This window comes from Neolamprologus multifasciatus, chromosome 23 (genome assembly GCF_963576455.1).
Source record: "Neolamprologus multifasciatus chromosome 23, fNeoMul1.2, whole genome shotgun sequence".
In the NCBI taxonomy this organism is placed as follows: domain Eukaryota; kingdom Metazoa; phylum Chordata; class Actinopteri; order Cichliformes; family Cichlidae; genus Neolamprologus; species Neolamprologus multifasciatus.
Window position 1 is genome coordinate 35,768,363 of NC_140460.1, and position 18,601 is coordinate 35,786,963.

General features: G+C 40.0%; 1 protein-coding gene across 2 annotated transcripts in view; it reads left to right on the top strand.

The window, feature by feature from the left end:
- LOC146492081 (FERM and PDZ domain-containing protein 4-like) overlaps positions 1 to 18,601 on the top strand; it is a 94,049-nt gene that overhangs the window by 38,226 nt on the left and 37,222 nt on the right. The window contains exon 1 of one of the 2 annotated variants that reach the window (XM_085150583.1): positions 14,470 to 18,487. The exons of the other annotated variant lie outside the window; for it this stretch is intronic. Within the exon in view, the coding sequence (XP_085006709.1) occupies positions 18,414 to 18,487 (74 nt within the window). The 5' untranslated portion in view covers positions 14,470 to 18,413. Of the gene's footprint in view, positions 1 to 14,469; positions 18,488 to 18,601 lie in introns of those variants that run through there. 2 annotated transcript variants of the gene reach the window in all.

Sequence of the window (18,601 nt, forward strand, 5' to 3'; positions counted from 1 at the left end):
TGAAGTATAAACAGTAGATGGATCAACTGAAAGGTCACATGTGACACAGATCCTGTGTCAAATCTTTGCTGGATTATTTCCTATTTCTTAAGGACTTTCAGGTACTGCTCATCTGCTGTAGATAGCTTTTAGGCCTGTCACTTCTTCTTTTGTCTCTCATTTGTTCAGTGCCCTCAAATTTATTTAAGGGCACACCGCACACAGTGCCGAGATATGCCAAGTTTTCAGCTAGTAGCTCTCTGGGACTCACCTGTCAAACTAGGCTGTCTTTGGCATCAACTAGAAATGGGGAAACATCTGTTCTGTGACAGGCTGATAGTAACAAAGTGCCTAAAGATACAATTTAAAATTGGTTCATTGCTAAGTCACCTGCTGTGTGTAACCACAACACTGGTTCATCCCTTTAGTTGGGTGGCTTTTTATGCTTGAGTGATTTGTAGGTCAGACATAACTAAGAAAAAACAGTCCTCTGAAAATAGGCAGGTACACGCAGGAGACTGGAAATGAGTTAAACAGAGCTCGAGTAGCTTTATCGTCATTTGTGACTTGACATGTCGTCATGTGTGAAATACAGTGGGGCAAAAAAGTATTTAGTCAGCCACCGATTGTGCAAGTTCCCCCACTTAAAATGATGACAGAGGTCCGTAATTTGCACCAGAGGTACACTTCAACTGTGAGAGACAGAATGTGAAAAAAAAATCCATGAATTCACATGGTAGGATTTGTAAAGAATTTATTCGTAAATCAGGGTGGAAAATAAGTATTTGGTCACCTCAAACAAGGAAAATCCCTGGCTCTCACAGACCTGTAACGTCTTCTGTAAGAAGCTTTTCTGTCCCCCACTCGTTACCTGTATGAATGGCACCTGTTTGACCTCATCATCTGTATAAAAGACACCTGTCCACAGCCTCAACCAGTCAGACTCCAAACTCCGCCATGGCCAAGACCAAAGAGCTTTCGAAGGACTCCAGGAAAAGAATTGTAGACCTGCACCAGACTGGGAAGAGTGAATCTACAATAGGCAAGCAGCTTGGTGTGAAAAAATCAACTGTGGGAGCAATCATCAGAAAATGGAAGACATACAAGACCACTGATAATCTCCCTCGATCTGGGGCTCCACGCAAGATCTCATCCCGTGGGGTCAAAATGATCATGAGAACGGTGAGCAAAGATCCCAGAACCACACGGGGGGACCTGGTGAATGACCTGCAGAGAGCTGGGACCAAAGTAACAAAGGTCACCATCAGTAACACACTACAACGGCAGGGAATCAAATCCCGCAGTGCCAGACGTGTTCCGCTGCTGAAGCCAGTGCATGTCCAGGCCCGTCTGAAGTTTGCCAGAGAGCACATGGATGATACAGCAGAGGATTGGGAGAATGTCATGTGGTCAGATGAAACCAAAGTAGAACTTTTTGGTATAAACTCAACTCGTCGTGTTAGCCAGTCTCCAGACCTCAACCCCATAGGAAATCTGTGGCGGGAGTTGAAAGTCCGTGTTGCTCGGCGACAGCCCCAAAACATCACTGCTCTTGAGAAGATCTGCATGGAAGAATGGGCCAAAATACCAGCTACTGTGTGTGCAAACCTGGTAAAGACCTATAGTAAACGTTTGACCTCTGTTATTGCCAACAAAGGTTATGTTACAAAGAATTGAGTTGTATTTTTGTTATTGACCAAATACTTATTTTCCACCCTGATTTACGAATAAATTCTTTACAAATCCTACCATGTGAATTCATGGATTTTTTTTTTCACATTCTGTCTCTCACAGTTGAAGTGTACCTCTGGTGCAAATTACTGACCTCTGTCATCATTTTAAGTGGGGGAACTTGCACAATCGGTGGCTGACTAAATACTTTTTTGCCCCACTGTATATAAGTTGCCGTTTCATCAGACAGTCATGTTCTCCAGGTCCTTTTTTCCACAGATTTACCTGGCACAATAATAAGCGCATGGTTTTCTGGGCATTGTGTTCCCAGTTGACCAGAAAAGCATGTAACACTCCAACAGCATCTGGATTTAACAGAAGAATGAAAGCTCACAGCACCTCATTACACAGCAGATTCTCAATATGTGGAGTTAGAATTCTTTCAACATAGTTTATAGTATATAGGGGAGCAACTCTTTTGTCTGTATAAACTTGTTGAATTTTTGCCATTTTTGTTAAGAAAAGATTTTTGATGGGACCACTTGTGGCTTCATCACTGTGATGGGATTCATCCGTTACGTTATTATCAACGGCATAACCTACCTGATTGCAGTTTTTATTCTCTGTCTCTGTCATTTTTTTGTGCCATTTTTTTTTTGTGTAAACACAATCCGAGAGTGGAGAGAGATTTTCTTTCGGAAATTATGATTCAAGAAGCGAGACATGAACATAAGTGTTCCTCATTCATCCTAATGATCCCCATTCTCCCGAGTAATCTTATTTAGGGAGCGTTCGAGGGTATTTTTAGCCTGTGGAATTATGCTTCATTGTTGGGTGCAGATGTTCTAGTCAGATATAATGTTTTGCAGCCCGCGTGTGTTTTGACGTGGACTGAATGCACCCGGTGACGAATGGCTTTGCTCGATCGTATTTAGCGGCGTACATTCGCACATTCTGCAGCTATGGATTCTTTTCACACACACTCCCTCGCTCGCTCTCCCTCTAACCTTTCCAATTGACTGTAACCAAACAGACGGAGAGTAGTGGAGGCTTTGCATCACGCGAGTGCCGCCAACCAACCAGAAACATAGTGATAGTGAAACTCCCCACAGGCATGGCCTCAGTTAAGAGCATAAAGAGCTCTGACACAGGGCGGAATGGATTTTAAGAAGATCTAGAACAAATACAAATGATTAAAACCAATTTTAGGAAATGCATACTTACAGAAATAATGCAGTTATTACAATTACAGAAACGTACATAATTATTTCATACCTGTGGTTTTCTCAGAATCTAAGAGCAAAGCAGCTTCACTTGACTTTTAATTTCCAGAATATTCAATTGTTTTAAATGTAGAGTATTTCTTGAACCTTCTGACATAGTAAAAAGAAACATTAAACATTTATTTATATATATGAGTTTTAAATTGTACCATATTTACTCATTTTTTGCTTAAAAATGTATTGACCAATCTGGGAGGAATCAGACTGGCGATCTAGAAGTCTCAAAAACCGAATAACTAATAATGATATACTAAGGCTTATAAAACATTTCAAGGGCTTTGGTCGTCACAAAGTGTGAAAATAAGCTGCCTGGTAAGTATAATTACCTCTGGGGCACTCAGTGTTTAAGTATCTTCTTACTCTTGGTTCGGTTAATGGACAGCCATAAGGGTGCAAACTGCCATCAAAATGCTGAATCTCATTACAGGTTTTGGTTTTCTCTTCTAGCTCAACACATACAGTAAAGTTAAAGCAATTAAAGTTAAATTAAGGCTTTGGCAATTATTCTAACTTCAGACAACACCGCCGCTTTGTGATGTGGAATAAAATCTCTGTAATCATCCTACTTTTGCCCTCGGTGAGTTCAAGTGATACTCCAGAGGGTGTTTTGGCCAAATGCAGAAATCATCGATCCACCAACGGCAGAAATATCATGTTAAAAACTATCATTTCTAACTTGCTCTGCTACCCTTTTGTATTTTCTGCCCCTTGATTCCACTGAGCTCTACGTGACATTTACAGAGAATCAATGAGGTGTTGTGTTGTGGACTCTGTTGTCCAACAGAGACGCACCGCTGTGCCACAAAGGTTGAAAAGCGACGCTGTAAAGTGTTTTGGGTCTGCTGCTGATACAAAGGAAGCTATCTGCGTGCCACGCTTTGGCACAGTGTAGACACAAGAACAAGCATCACCGTTATCTTGTCCTGATACAACTTAAGGCATTATTCTTATTCTCTGTTGTCCTTGTAGTTGCTCTGTTTTTGTTCTTCAGACTTATTACTGAAGAACAGTAACAAGTCTTTCCTAATCACAGTTTTACTTATTGACTACTGACTTTATTTGGTCCAGAATGAGTGGTTAATGAATAAAGGGGAACCATCTATATCGGAACGTTTGAGGTAATATATCATCTAAAGCTATACTTGTTGCTAAACAGGCATGACCTCCTGTTGAGCTGTAGGAGTCATGCCGCCTATTGATCTTTGTTTCAGCTCCCATTTTCAACACACTAAGGTGACCCTGTTAGCTAATCAAGCTTTGGCTTACACAGAGCCCATAGTGCAGCTGCCCTTTTAAATTTAAATTACATCGCAAGAATTCAAAATGTATATTTACACAGGTATGGGGTTGGCATGTTAAAACCAAGCAAAGTTCATGTTTTATTTACAGCACTTCCTGTGTAAGTGTTGTACATGGAGTAGAAGCATTAAAGTCCAATAAAAGAATCATTAACACAACGCAAAAATATATAAATTCTCATGGGACCCTGAGGAGGAACATTATAGGGCATGTTTTGTTAAAACGTAAAGAAAAGCCCAGTTGAGCTTTCAGCCCCTTTTTAGAAACTTTACATGGATTCTAAAGCTTCACGTCCTGTCTTATCTTACTTCTGTTTAATAAGACAGCAACTGATTTGTGATTCTCAAGTATTCATTATAGCTCATTGCTGTATTATCACAGATTGCCAACTGACAGCAGACTGATGGCTCTGAGTTGTTCTCATTTTATCACTACAGTTGGCACACCAACTGCCATCTTCAACCAACAGTTGAAGATGGCAACTGATTGTGAGTGGTTGCGGACTTGGTCCCCATTTTTCAAAGCAATCATCTAACTGGCAACAATATTTCAATTTCAATAATTACTGTGATCATGCTGTGGTCTTCAACCACTGTTGTCCTGAGTGTGACTCTGTCATCAGAGAACTGTTAGGGCAGGATGACAAACCCATTTTACAGCATGGGCCACATACAGCCCACTTTGATCTTAAGTGGGCTGAACGACCAGCAGAACTCCGCCTTCCTTGTTTATTCATCATCAACTACTTTGGTATAGTATTAATGACAATGAGAGAGGTCTTTATCAGCAGGAAAAGCTGCAAAACTTGTGAAAATATAGTTAAAAGTCTAAAAAATCTATGCCCTCCTTCACATTTTCCAAAACTGTCCAGTGGGCCAGACTTTGCCAGGTCGTTTAAAGACCTTGGGGCTCATGTTTGATACTCATATATAGGAGGACGCTAGTAAGGCGTCCTCCTAGATATGGGTAACTAAAAAGTGCACATGGGTGTTCACCCACCATATGCTTTCCATCTTAACTCCCTCACTGGGATCTTGAGCTTTCATCAGTGATCTCCTCGTGTCTTATAACTGGACACTCCCTTGTAGAAATGTGACATTTCCACAAACTGACGCTTGCCAAATGCTGTAAAATGACATTTGGCAGTGCAGTTAAAGGCAGTCCCCGAGCAGAGATCTGTGTATAAATGCGTGTTTTTTATTGCAGTTAATCTTTACACAGGGAGAGGACGGGGCGTCCTCGCTTTGACTAAAGCTGCAAAGACGCAGAAAACATAAAGAATGAGCAAACAAATAACCGTGAAGCCCTTAAAAAGAGTTTACCCAATGTGGCATTTGTTGAGGCTGCTGTCACGCTGTCTGAGGTGATACCCGTGGCCTGCTTTCCAGCACAAGCTTCATTGTTAAATGAGGCTGCAGTGCCCCGAGGTTTCACCGGGCCGGACAGCTGTGATTGATGCAGCTGACTGTGTACATATTGACATAACCCTGACATCTCTGTCTGCTTATACAACGCGTATGTGCATCGACTTGAACGGCGAGCATTCACATTCTGTAGGCGCCGCGGAATAAGACAGGAGCTGTCCCTGGTCCTGAAGTTGTCTGAGTGGCAAGCCTGAATAGGAGCAGCTCCCCCGCCTGCCTGATTTGATGTCTTTGTAAGGAGTAGCATTTTTATGGCGAGCTATTAATTGATTCCATCATCACAGGCTGTTGGCATGTTTATACATCAGTGAGACTAATGAGGGTTTGTAACGAGCCCGGTTTCATCTCCGAAGGACAGAACGATGTGAATCAAACTGATAACTGCAAGTAAAGTTCAGCATTTATTATGATCGGCGGGGACAATTCCTTTGCAGAGGGATGGCTTTATTGTGCACCACTGCGGCACGGCATGACGCCCGAAATGCAATGGTCACCTGCAACCATAAAACAGCAGAAGAGCAGTGACTCACTGCTTCGGCAGTTAGTGCCGCTAGGCTACAGACCGAGCAGCTTGGTTGGCTGACGGGGAAATACAAATGATTGTATCTGGTCGTTTAGAGTCATGGCAGCCTGAGAGGACATGGTCAAAATGAAATAAATCACCTTATTGTTAGAGAAAAAAAAACATTTTGATAAATGGCTTTAACACCAGCCTCTTCCAGTCCACTGAAAATTGCTGCAGATTATTTTTCGGTGATTTATGTAGCTCTGGTGTTGTTGCTCACAAACAGCGAAACAGTCATATTATAGCTTATTTGTTTGTGTAACTGCAAATTGTGACAGCAGCTTCCTGTTCCAGACACTGGTATGAAAGGTAGTAGCAACCAACATGTAAAGGTGACAGGTCTAGGCCAGGTTGGGCTGTTTTAAGCGAGATGCACAAAAACATGGTCAGGCTACAGTTTATCTGGGGATAGATGATAGGCCTGATTGGGAGGTTGTGATGTTGGATGGTTGTAAAGTTGCTGGTTGTTGGTTGGAAGGTAAGCAGGGATCATCTGGATGTATTAATTCATTAACCGTGGAGTTGATGAGTCAATAAAATACTTCTTCCTGCATTCACTGAATTTGCATATGTGTAACTTATATGAGTTTCCAAAGCCTTTGCTGCAAATTAGCAACTTTGTGAAACTCTTGCAGTGTTTTGTGTGTCTGTGTGCTTTGTATTTTTTTTTTTTTATTTTAAATTCTGTTATGCTTGTTTAAGCAAATTCTGAAAGATACTGGGGGAGCTTTCTGAATGGAGATTTAATATTCAACGGCTCACACAAAAAGAAGGCGTTTGTGTGCGCACGTGTGTGGAAAATGCGCTGAGAGCCGAAGCATGTCGTGTTCAGATAGTAAAGCTGTATAAAGTAAGAGCACTTCTAGGGCAACTTTTAACAGCGTTCATCAATGTTTCATTTATGAACAGCGGGAAGACCGAATAAGTAGGAGAGATGGGGGGGGAGGCAGCAAATGGAATGAGAGAGGAGAGGGGGGTGAGGACAGCGCGGGAAGACATTCAGGAGCTGGAGTTATCTGGTTAGGACCCGAGACTGTGCAAACTCAGAATTTTAATGAGTACAATCAGGAAGAGGGAGAAGCCATATTAGCAAGCCAATTAAGAAATTTCAAGTGACAGATCGATGCCAGATCAATGGACGCTCCTGTTTTACTGACAGTAGTGCAAATCCAGTTAATTTAGATGAAATGTTAACTTGACTGCAGTGTGCAAAGCATGACTGCAGCTAACGATTATTTTGATAGTCGTCTAATCTGCCTAATTTTTCTTCGATTAGTCGATTGGTCAACTATTATTTCAATAACTCTCATCTCCGCTTCCTGTAGATAAACTTCCTGTTCTAGGCTCCAGCCTGCCCACCTGTGAATATCACCCTGTTATCTCATCCCACAGCAAATGAAAATAATAACCCAAGAATTTGAAAATAATCAAATGCATTTTTAACTTTATTCAATGGGACTGTCAGGATAAAAATGAAACAAGTCAAAATATTAGGTAATACGGTTCAGTTCATGAATCCAAGATTGCAGTGGACATGCTCTGGAGTGAGGCTTACTCTTATTTTTTGGATGATGTTCCCAGCAGCTGGTAGCCATGGTAAATATGCTCTCTGTCATGACTTCAGCCATTTGAGAGGTTCATGAGCAGGTCAAACTCATCTATACGCCCATTGTTAACACTAGTAAAACAGAACAAAACAAAATTAGAAAAGACTGTTACTAATCAACTACCTAATGTTAAGTGGCAGAGGATTACTATTCAGATTAAACACTAATATTAATGTGAGGAAAAAAACACCTAGGAAGCAGTGTAGCTACTCCTCTTTAATGGTTGTAATGGACATCACAGCTCCAGGGTGCCGGCATTTAAATACTCATGCACTGCAGTAGTGCTGTCGTGGAAGGAAAGCTTCGCCTTACAGTCTGCTTTTAACTTTGTTTGTTTTGTGAGAAATGCTTTTAACAGTTTTTCAAATCTTCATTTCCATATTTTTCCATTCTGTTTTTGCCCCCATAACTCCCTGTAGTGTATTGCAGTTACAAAAGCACATTTACGTGACGTGCCGACAATAAAATTCCACATCGACAAATGCGGAATTTTATGAGATGATGTGTTTGCAGCCCTCGTGCAAACACATCTTTGATGAGACTGGCAGCTCTCACCAGACTTACACTGTATATTGTGCAATAGCATCTTAGATCAGAAGTCAATTTTTCTGCTTTGTACTAAAGGTAGATATGACTTAATGCAACGAACGAGGGTACAGCTATCGGGGATAAAATGTTACCTGTGGTTCCTCAAATGACCACTTGAGGCTGCCTTCAAAAGCCACTCAATCCTCATATGCTCCTATGTTGAAATACACACTTTCTAAATTCAAGTTACATGGTTACTGCCTGATTGCCATCTCTGTAGCTATTTCATCTGTTTAGAACAAAAGTATGGGGAGTGAATTTCATGAGAACTACCTCATTTAAATGGTTTAAGGCTTAAAAGTAGGTCTAACTAATGGAACAACAAGTGGGAGCAGAAACAGGGAGTTACTCACAGCTAATTCAAATCACTGACCTAGTGATACAAACAGATCATCCAAGAAGTGAGAGAAATTCTACCATTTTATTGGTATAGTATGTTGCTTAGTACTAATTAGCAGGAATCTATGTCTCTGAGATGTAATCATACACTCTATTGATTCACCGTACTAACCTAGCTTGCTAACATTAACTGATAACTTGGCACGCCACCGTCTTATCCAAATATGGTCACTTCTGGCTGTGTGCTCTTCTGCTGCTGTAAGCCCATCTGCTTCAATGCTTGACATGTTATACATTTAGAGATGCTCTTCTGCATACACTGGTTGTGATGAGTGTTTGTTTGAGTTGCTGTTCATTAACAGTTGAACAGTTTGATTAATGCTGATTGACATTAAAAACAGACAGATCAACCAAAATGAGCACCGATACACAGCTTATACAGTGGCTTGCAAAACTATTCGTCCCCCTTGAACTTTTCCACATTTTGTCACATTACAGCCACAAACATGAATCAGTTTTATTGGAATTCCACGTGAAAGACCAATACAAAGTGGTGTACACGTGAGAAGTGGAACCAAAATCATACATGATTCCAAACATTTTTTACAAATAACTGCAAAGTGGGGTGTGCGTAATTATTCAGCCCCATGAGTCCATTTGCGCAACATCTCTAAAATTAGAAATATCCTGTCTCAGAGTGACGCTGAAAAACTAGTTCATGCATTTATTACTTCCAGGCTGGACTACTGCAATTCATTATTATCAGGATGTCCAAAAAACTCACTGAAAAGCCTTCAGTTAATCCAAAATGCTGCAGCAAGAGTACTGACAGGGACTAGAAAGAGAGAGCATATTTCTCCTGTTTTGGCTTCCCTTCATTGGCTTCCTGTTAAATCCAGAATTGAATTCAAAATCCTGCTCCTCACATACAAGGTCTTAAATAATCAGGCCCCATCTTATCTTAATGACCTTGTAGTACCATATCACCCTATTAGAGCACTTCGCTCTCGCTCTGCAGGCCTACTTGTTGTTCCTAGAGTATTTAAAAGTAGAATGGGAGGGAGAGCCTTCAGTTTTCAGGCCCCTCTTCTGTGGAACCAGCTTCCAGTTTGGATTCGGGAGACAGACACTATCTCTACTTTTAAGATTAGGCTTAAAACTTTCCTTTTTGCTAAAGCATATAGTTAGGGCTGGACCAGGTGACCCTGAATCCTCCCTTAGTTATGCTGCAATAGATGTAGGCTGCCGGGGGATTCCCATGATGCATTGAGTTTTTCCTTTCCAGTCACCTTTCTCACTCACTATGTGTTAATAGACCTCTCTGTATTGAATCGTATCTGTTATTAATCTCTGTCTCTCTTCCACAGCATGTCTTTTATCCTGTCTTCCTTCTCTCACCCCAACCGGTCGCAGCAGATGGCCGCCCCTCCCTGAGCCTGGTTCTGCCGGAGGTTTCTTCCTGTTAAAAGGGAGTTTTTCCTTCCCACTGTCGCCAAAGTGCTTGCTCATAGGGGGTCATATGATTGTTGGGCTTTTCTCTGTATCTATGAAGCGCCTTGAGGCGACATTTGTTGTGATTTGGCGCTATATAAATAAAATTGAATTGAATTGAATTGAGTCAATACTTTGTAGAACCATCTTTTGCTGCAATTACAGCTGCCAGTCTTTTAGGTTATGTCTCTACCAGCCTTGCACATCTAGAGACTGAAATCCTTGCCCATTCTTCTTTGCAAAACAGCTCCAGCTCAGTCAGATTAGATGGACAGCGTTTGTGAACAGCAGTTTTCAGATCTTGCCACAGATTCTCTTGGATTTAGATCTGGACTTTGACTGGGCCATTCTAACACATGGATATGTTTTGTTTTAAACCACTCCATTGTTGCCCTGGCTTTATGTTTAGGGTCGTTGTTCTGCTGGAAGGTGAAGCTCTGCCCCAGTCTCAAGTCTTTTGCAAACTCCAAGAGGTTTTCTTCCAAGATTGCCCTGTATTTGGCTCCATCCATCTTCCCATCAACTCTGGCCAGCTTCCCTGTCCCTGCTGAAGAGAAGCACCCCCAGAGCATGATGCTGCCACCACCATATTTGACAGTGGGGATGGTGTGTTCAGAGTGATGTGCAGTGTTAGTTTTCCGCCACACAGTGTTTGCATTTTGGTCTCATCTGACCAGAGCACCTTCTTCCACATGTTTGCTGTGTCCCCCACATGGCTTGTGGCAAAATGCAAACGGGACTTCTTATGGTTTTCTGTTAACAATGGCTTTCTTCTTGCCACTCTTCCATAAAGGCCAACTTTGTGCAGTGCATGACTAATAGTTGTCCTATGGACAGCTTCCCCCACCTGAGCTGTAGATCTCTGCAGCTCGTCCAGAGTCACCATGGGCCTCTTGGCTGCATTTCTGATCAGCGCTCTCCTTGTTCGGCCTGTGAGTTTAGGTGGACGGCCTTGTCTTGGTAGGTTTACAGTTGTGCCATACTCCTTCCATTTCTGAATGATCGCTTGAACAGTGCTCCGTGGGATGTTCAAGGCTTGGGAAATCATTTTGTAGCCTAAGCCTGCTTTAAATTTCTCAATAACTTTATCCCTGACCTGTCTGCTGTGTTCTTTGGACTTCATGGTGTTGTTGCTCCCATTATTCTCTTAGACAATCTCTGAGGCCGTCACAGAGCAGCTGTATTTGTACTGACATTAGATTACACACAGGTGCACTCTATTTAGTCATTAGCACTCATCAGGCAATGTCTATGGGCAACTGACTGCACTCAGACCAAAGGGGGCTGAATAATTACGCACACCCCACTTTGCAGTTATTTATTTGTAAAAAAATGTTTGGAATCATGTATGATTTACGTTCCACTTCTCTCTTCTTCTCACTTTTGCAAGCCACTGTATGTGGATACATATAGTAATGTAGCTGCGATGGTTAAAAGTTGCCTTTTGATAGACTTTACTGAGCCAAAGGATGATTTAAGATGATGATATTATGATACGTCTCTGTTTGCAATTTTTCTAAGTGATGCTGTCAAGCTCCGATTTCCCAGGCATCCATCACACAATCTGACACGCTCCAAAATTTATAGCACAACACGGCACAGATTGTGACCAAGATTTTATTACACGGTGCTTGCTTGCACAGTGTAAAATGCAACGAACCCAAAAGCTGTTATCACAGTCTGTATGGGATTTAAGTCTACTTTACGCACTCCTCTTTATTTCTGAAACTTTAAACCAGAAGAAAGACAGCCAGCCTTCATCCCGTGCTTTTCTGTGGGACCTCTAAACCAGAGCCAGGGTGTTGTTAATGGAGCCTCCTGCTGAGTTAAAAGAAGGTGTTCTCGAAACATGCACACCGTTACTTCAGGCTAATTGTGAAGTTTTTGCAAAGGAGCCTTTGCGTGTTTGGTAGTGCGAAATCACAGCAAGTAAAAATACATTCTCTTTGCATACCATCTCAAGTCCATTCAGGTGAAATACCTACGATCAGATTTTTTTCTAAATCACTTTAATAATTCTCTGTCTATGAAAGATAGATTGTGACGAACAATTTTTATTGAAGACTTGACTGGCATGTTATAACGTGAGGGAACTGAAGATGAAGGGAACTCACAAAGCTCCTCCCAACCACTTCACCTACACATCCTTGTATTCTGAGATGCATCCTGCTCAGCTTGTAAAAGAAAGAAAATAAGTCTCCCACAGAAGTGTGCTTGATCTGAAATTACCCTAGTTGTTCTGTAGAGTGTAAAGTGGTGGGAATTGGCAAGGCCACTCAAGATGGGGGAAGTGGATTTTACCCTACTGACTGCAATAAGTATTGTTATAATGTAGGCTAAAGCATCTTGGGAGAGCTTTGCCTTTGTGCAGTTTCATTCAGTCTGCCTAAAGATCTTGAGGGGATTTGAAAATGTAATATCTCCCCTTGTGGTTGTGCGTATTGTGTATCTATAGTCTATTCAAAAAAGGGAGGTCAAACAAAATTATTTTCACTCCATGCAGTAATAAGTAGACAGGCCACTGGCAGAGACGGTCCTTCAAATGGCCTCATTCTTGAGGCTGGATCATTGAAATTTTACAGCATCTTGTTTGAATCATAATTCTGCTGATTCGAAGTCAGTAAAGGCCAATGCAGAAACGGCTCAGTGACTCAGACCCTTCTTTGTACTCCATTTTCCTTCAAAGAGTGTCACATAGAGACCGATAATGTCAGGCTTTAGTGGTCCAAAGCAGACATAAAAGGTAAACGCTCACATATAAGGTAAGAGCGAATAGCAGAGAACCCGCTTAGACACGGCACATAAGCGTAACGTAATTGAGAATCGAAGAGAACAAAAAAGAAAAGAAAATCACAGTATGGCTGATCTCTGATCTTAAAGTAATGCCTTTAAATGTCTTACGATTCTGTGGATTTAGCTGGTCTTAGCTGTTTCTCTTCATATAATCCCAGACTGCCTTCAGGATGTTAAGATCAGAGCTGTGTGGGGGCCATACCATCTGTTGTGGAATTTCTTGTTCTTTTTGTCGCTGAAATGTTTTTTTTATGACTGATTGTTTGGGGTTGCTGTCATGATGCTGGATGAATTTGATGCTGACCAGAGAGCTCTGTCATAGCATTGCTCGATGGATAAGAATCAAAAGCTTTGAAGTGCCTAAAACGTTGACACAATATTGAATGTCATAAATTTCTTAGACTAGCCCAACTCTAACCCCAAGCCTAAGCCTTCAGTTTTAGGTTACCACTATCACAGATTTCAATAATTAATAATCATTCAAGCTATTTTCTAGTGATTTTTGATTTGCACAATATTATACGAACTCTTCAACAATCGTACTGGAGAAAAAAAAGCATTTTAATCCAATCTGATAGACTACTGTATATAAGGCATACGTGCTGCCTGACCCCTAAGGATTATTTTACTGGACAGTAACAGCCCAAATCATCGCTGCAGGACATAAGAAATGAAACATTTGTTGAGCACAGTGTTTGGGGCTGTGCGTTATTGCTGACTGGAGCATGTGGCCGAGGAGCAAAGTCCGTGCCAGCTGGCTCGACCGTTTTCCGTGGGGGTTTGACATATGATACAGCAAAAAGCAATCTGACCAACCGCAGTCTTTGTTACTTTGCAAGCACAGACATTTATTCACCATGTGTGCAAATATATACAGGTGTAATAAGGTCCCACAAACTGATACTGTGACTTTGTATATGTACGAGGATATAGACTGAGTCTAATAAACCACTGTTTGTTCTTAGTGTTTAAAACAGGCTAATGTAAAGACTGAGAGGATCGATATCTTTAATGAGAGTCAATGAAAGACCGGCCATAACAAATCACTGGCAGCAGAGATTAACTACAGGAAGAAAGCAAGGGGATTCTAATGCACTCAAAAATACCACCATAATCATGTGTCGATTACTTAATGCCAAATTACAAACAAGTAATTGAGAAATATTCTATGTAAAGTCCTTTTAAGTACAGAAGAGTGGGGGCACTTTTAATATTTTTTTTATTTTTTTGTAGCTCACAGATGACTTGAACTATATTAGTCATCTTTTGATAAAAGTAACATATATATTTACTAACAGCACAAGTTATTAGAACAAAAATACAATGTTCATTTTAGCAAGGGTGTTAAAATTGAAACTGAATGATATATTAATATATATCAATATGTAGGCTGATGTTTTTAATACATAAAAAACACACTGTTTTATTTTCATTTTCAGTGTTATTTTAAATGTAAATGTATTCTCTTTTTTTTCTAATAGTAAAATATGTTATCAGTAGAGTAAAAGGTAGCTGCAAATCTATACAGTAGAACTCCTGCTAAATATGGCATTCATGTTATCTAGCTAGCAACATTTCATGTGTTATCATGGGTTGTTCATGTTAGTTTTTTAACAGATTACCTTGAGATAAAACTGATGTAAGTTAAAACTCACAGTCATCTAAACGTTAGGCAGCAGATGAAAAATATTGTTTGCCTCTGTTAAAATCTGTAGGTTTTGTCTTTCTAGTGTGATTTTGTTTAACAGGCAACTAACTTTATAATTTGCCTTAAACTTTACTGATGTTATAAAATTCAGGAGCTTAATATGTAAAAAAAAAAAAAAAAAGAATAAAAGATGTTATTTTTAGCATCAAAAGTGGGTTAACCTTTTTGGTAAAATATTTATTTAAGATAAATTGGTTAAATTTGTCACCAAATGTGATATTCATAATCTCCCACATGATGGATTTCAAAAACCTTTGTAGGTAACATTTTTCATTGGGTGTTGAAAAAGTCCAAACTTAAAACAAAAAAAAAAACAACTCATGGTTATCAGAAAAGCTAAATGCATTCAGACAGCTAATATTTTTTCCATTTTGATGTAAATACAAAATTTAGAAAGTGATACATTTCTGAAGAGATTCTCAAATGGAATATCTAACATGCTAATTGTAGCATTTAGCTCTAGCCTAGCATAAAGGTGGTCCATTTATAAACATTTTACTCAACCTAAAATGATTTAATCAATAAAATATTGTTACAGTTTAATACAATTTCAATCCATGCTTAATGGTCTTATCATGATAAAGTCTGAAAGTTATCTTTTCATTCAGTTGTGGCTAACGCTCTTTCACTAAATACAGTTTTTGCCTGTACACATTTTTGAAAGACTGAGAAAGACTTTGATGGAGTTTGTAAAACAACTTTGAGGAGTGGTGTGAATGACTGAGAGAAATCAATCCCTTGGATAAAGTTTTGGAGAGAAACACGAGTTGATCAATTTAAAAAAAAAGACACCTTTTTGAAGTCAATACACTGTCCTTTTCAGCAAAGGCAAACCTATGAACAAAGGACCCTGCTGTCTCTTTTGAATGCATATTGGATTGACCGCAGGTTGACGTAAAACTCTTCAAAGGAGGAAACAGGGATGAGTGGGGGCTTGTGTACACAAACTAAGCTTTACCACTTCAATTAGACAGAGGCACGGTGTGGTTTCAGGGTTCATTTTTATGTAAGTTTGTAAGTTTCTCCACAGACGTTATTTAGTAAGAAATACCTTCCATTTTGGAAATATTAGGAATTATTGAGAGAAGCAATAAAGAAGCCTGAATCATCTGTAGGGATAGAAAACATTTCAGTGTGGTTAATAATAAAAATGTAATCTTAAACATGCTGCTGTAAAACTTGTGATGCCGAACAAAGTTACGAATGGTAATTTATTGATTGAACATAGAATTAAAGGGTTATAATTTTCCATTTTGAAAAATTATTTTGACAGATTTTGATACAGAGCAGTAATGGTCCAGGTGTTTACCCAGGCTGGACTGAATAAGATTGCTGGCTTTATTTTCCATGTTAGAGTTTGGTTATAAACCTAAATGTCTACAAAACTGTCTGATATACAGTAACTATGAAGTTTTTTATATTATACAGATATATGGTCCTTAATTTTAGTAACTCTGGCTTTACCTTTCCCAGCAAGTTGACATTTTTCATCTTTGAAGGATCTGAAAGACTCATTTAGCAGCAGTTGACAGTATGTATAATCCCACTCGGTCACCTCCTTAGTGATTGTTTTATTTTCATGTTTACCCCCAGGTTAATTGTAGGTGCTAAGAACTGCTTGGTTAGCTATACAACAGTTCATTTGGGTTAGAGTTTCCCTTTCATGGCATTAAGAATACGTGTTAAAAAATACCCAAATACCCAAGGGTCATTTATAACTGTCCATGTTGTCCATACGTACAAAGTTAGTTGTAAAGTAACAGTGTAAAATGTAAGTTACTGTAACAGTTACTGAAAAGGTGTCACTAGTGTTGACAAAATTTCAATATTAGGAGGAGTAGAAGGGTCAAACGCTATCCAAACCCACCTAACCCTGTATGATAAAGCAATTGTCCCCTTTGTGATTAATCAAATTTTTTTTGGGAAGCAAAGTTCAATTTCACCAGCTACACTCAGGCCCTGTTGAATGAAAGAGAAATAAGCTAAAGGATCTCAAAAAGCAACACATCAAGCGACTATCTAAAGAAACAGCTGAGAAACAAAGTCACTGACATCGATCAGTCTGGAAAGGTTTATGAAAAGTAAACAAACAATAAAATAAAGGTTTTGGAGTGGACTTAAATCTGAATGAGACGCTTTAGCATGACTTCAAACAGGCTGTTCGTGATTTAAAAAAAAAAAAAAAAAGCTGAATTAAAACAATACTTCAAAGAAAAGGGAGCCAAAATTCCTCCACGGTAATGTAAAAGACTCATTGCCAGTTATAGCAAACACCTGATTGCAGTTCCTCCTGCCAAGCGCGGCAGAACCAGTTATTACGTTTAGAGACCAATTACTTTTTCACACAGGCCCGGGTAGGCTTGGATTAAATGAATAAAATCAGCATTAAGAAACTGCATTTTGTATCTACTCAGGTTATCTTTGACAAATATTAAAAATACGTTTGATATGACATATCAAAACTACAAGGAATAAGAAATGGGGCAAGTACTCATTCACAGTATGTATGTTTGACATGTTTAATACAACAGGACAGATAATACAGAAATGATAGTAGTGTTTTTTTTGTTTTGTTTTTACACATTTCACTTTTAGTAAAGCTAATGCTGCTTTTGAGCCATTAAAACTCCTCATGCACCCCCTTAAGCCTTGGCTGTACTTTGGCCACTGTGTATTACCAGAGGTTTGACACTAAGTAATCAAATTACAATTTAAATCATTATCTTTTGAGGGGTTGAATGCTAACATTGTCATTCTAAGCACATTTAACTTCTTATGCTAACACTAGCATTTATTTTATAACTCGCTCATCTTTTTAGACATTCCTGTCTACTTAGGGTAAGATCTTGTTTTTTTTCCCCTTTTCTGCAAAAAGACCAAAAGTGGCAAGTAAAGCAGCAATGGCGTCCAGGTGAACTTTCAGTTTCCTCTTCCTGCTTCCTGCCGTGTGACTCCAGCTCTCAGCTGGAGCGGCGTTTCCATACACTCGGTGCTGGTCTCCCAAAATCCTCTTACTCCCCCCCTCCACACACACACACACACACACACACACATCCTCACATAGTTATACACAGCTGAACACGCTCACACACAGAAACACTCATGCTCACACTCATAGACACACACAGCGTGGATTTGTTTTCTCTGTGATGAGACGGATTATGGGATAAAGGAGACGAGGCCACAGCAGTTTAGTTCAGGTTGGACCAAAGCTGCTCTCAGAAGCAGCAGTACCAGCAGCAGCACAATGACAAATAGATGAATGTCTGGCTGCACACTGGAGATCTGCACAGCCGTTAACGCCACGGCCAGTGTGTCTTCTGGGTGCAAGAGCTTCTGATTGGGATTCTAAAGTGGAGAGTGGATATGTTTTTCTTCCAGATGACTGAAGATCAGCAGAAACAGAAGCATCTAAGCGTAATCCACGGAAGGAAACTGAATAGAGAGGAGTGGAACTCAAAAGCCGGAAAGTGTTGAAATGGATCTGTTGCTTCTAAGGATAACTCCAAAATCAGCTGTTCATCTTTTTAAGCTCTGCAAAATGCAAAATATTTGTCTGGAGACAGCTGAAACATCCCTTTTAGACTTTATTTAAGGCCATCATACACTTTGAGTCAAAGGACAGTTTTCTGTTTCGTATACAGCACGCTATGATATGACTGACTGATGTATTCAACCCATCAAGAGCACAATATGGGAATGGATTGGCTGGATTCGTACGGCGATGACGTCCTCATCTAGTATGCAATTTCACCTGCTTTAAAAATGTGTGTCAGATGGTGACTGAACAGCTTGCCTCAGTCACTTTTGAGAAAAGCAAGAGCGGGAACATTAAATGTGCAGAAAGCACTGGA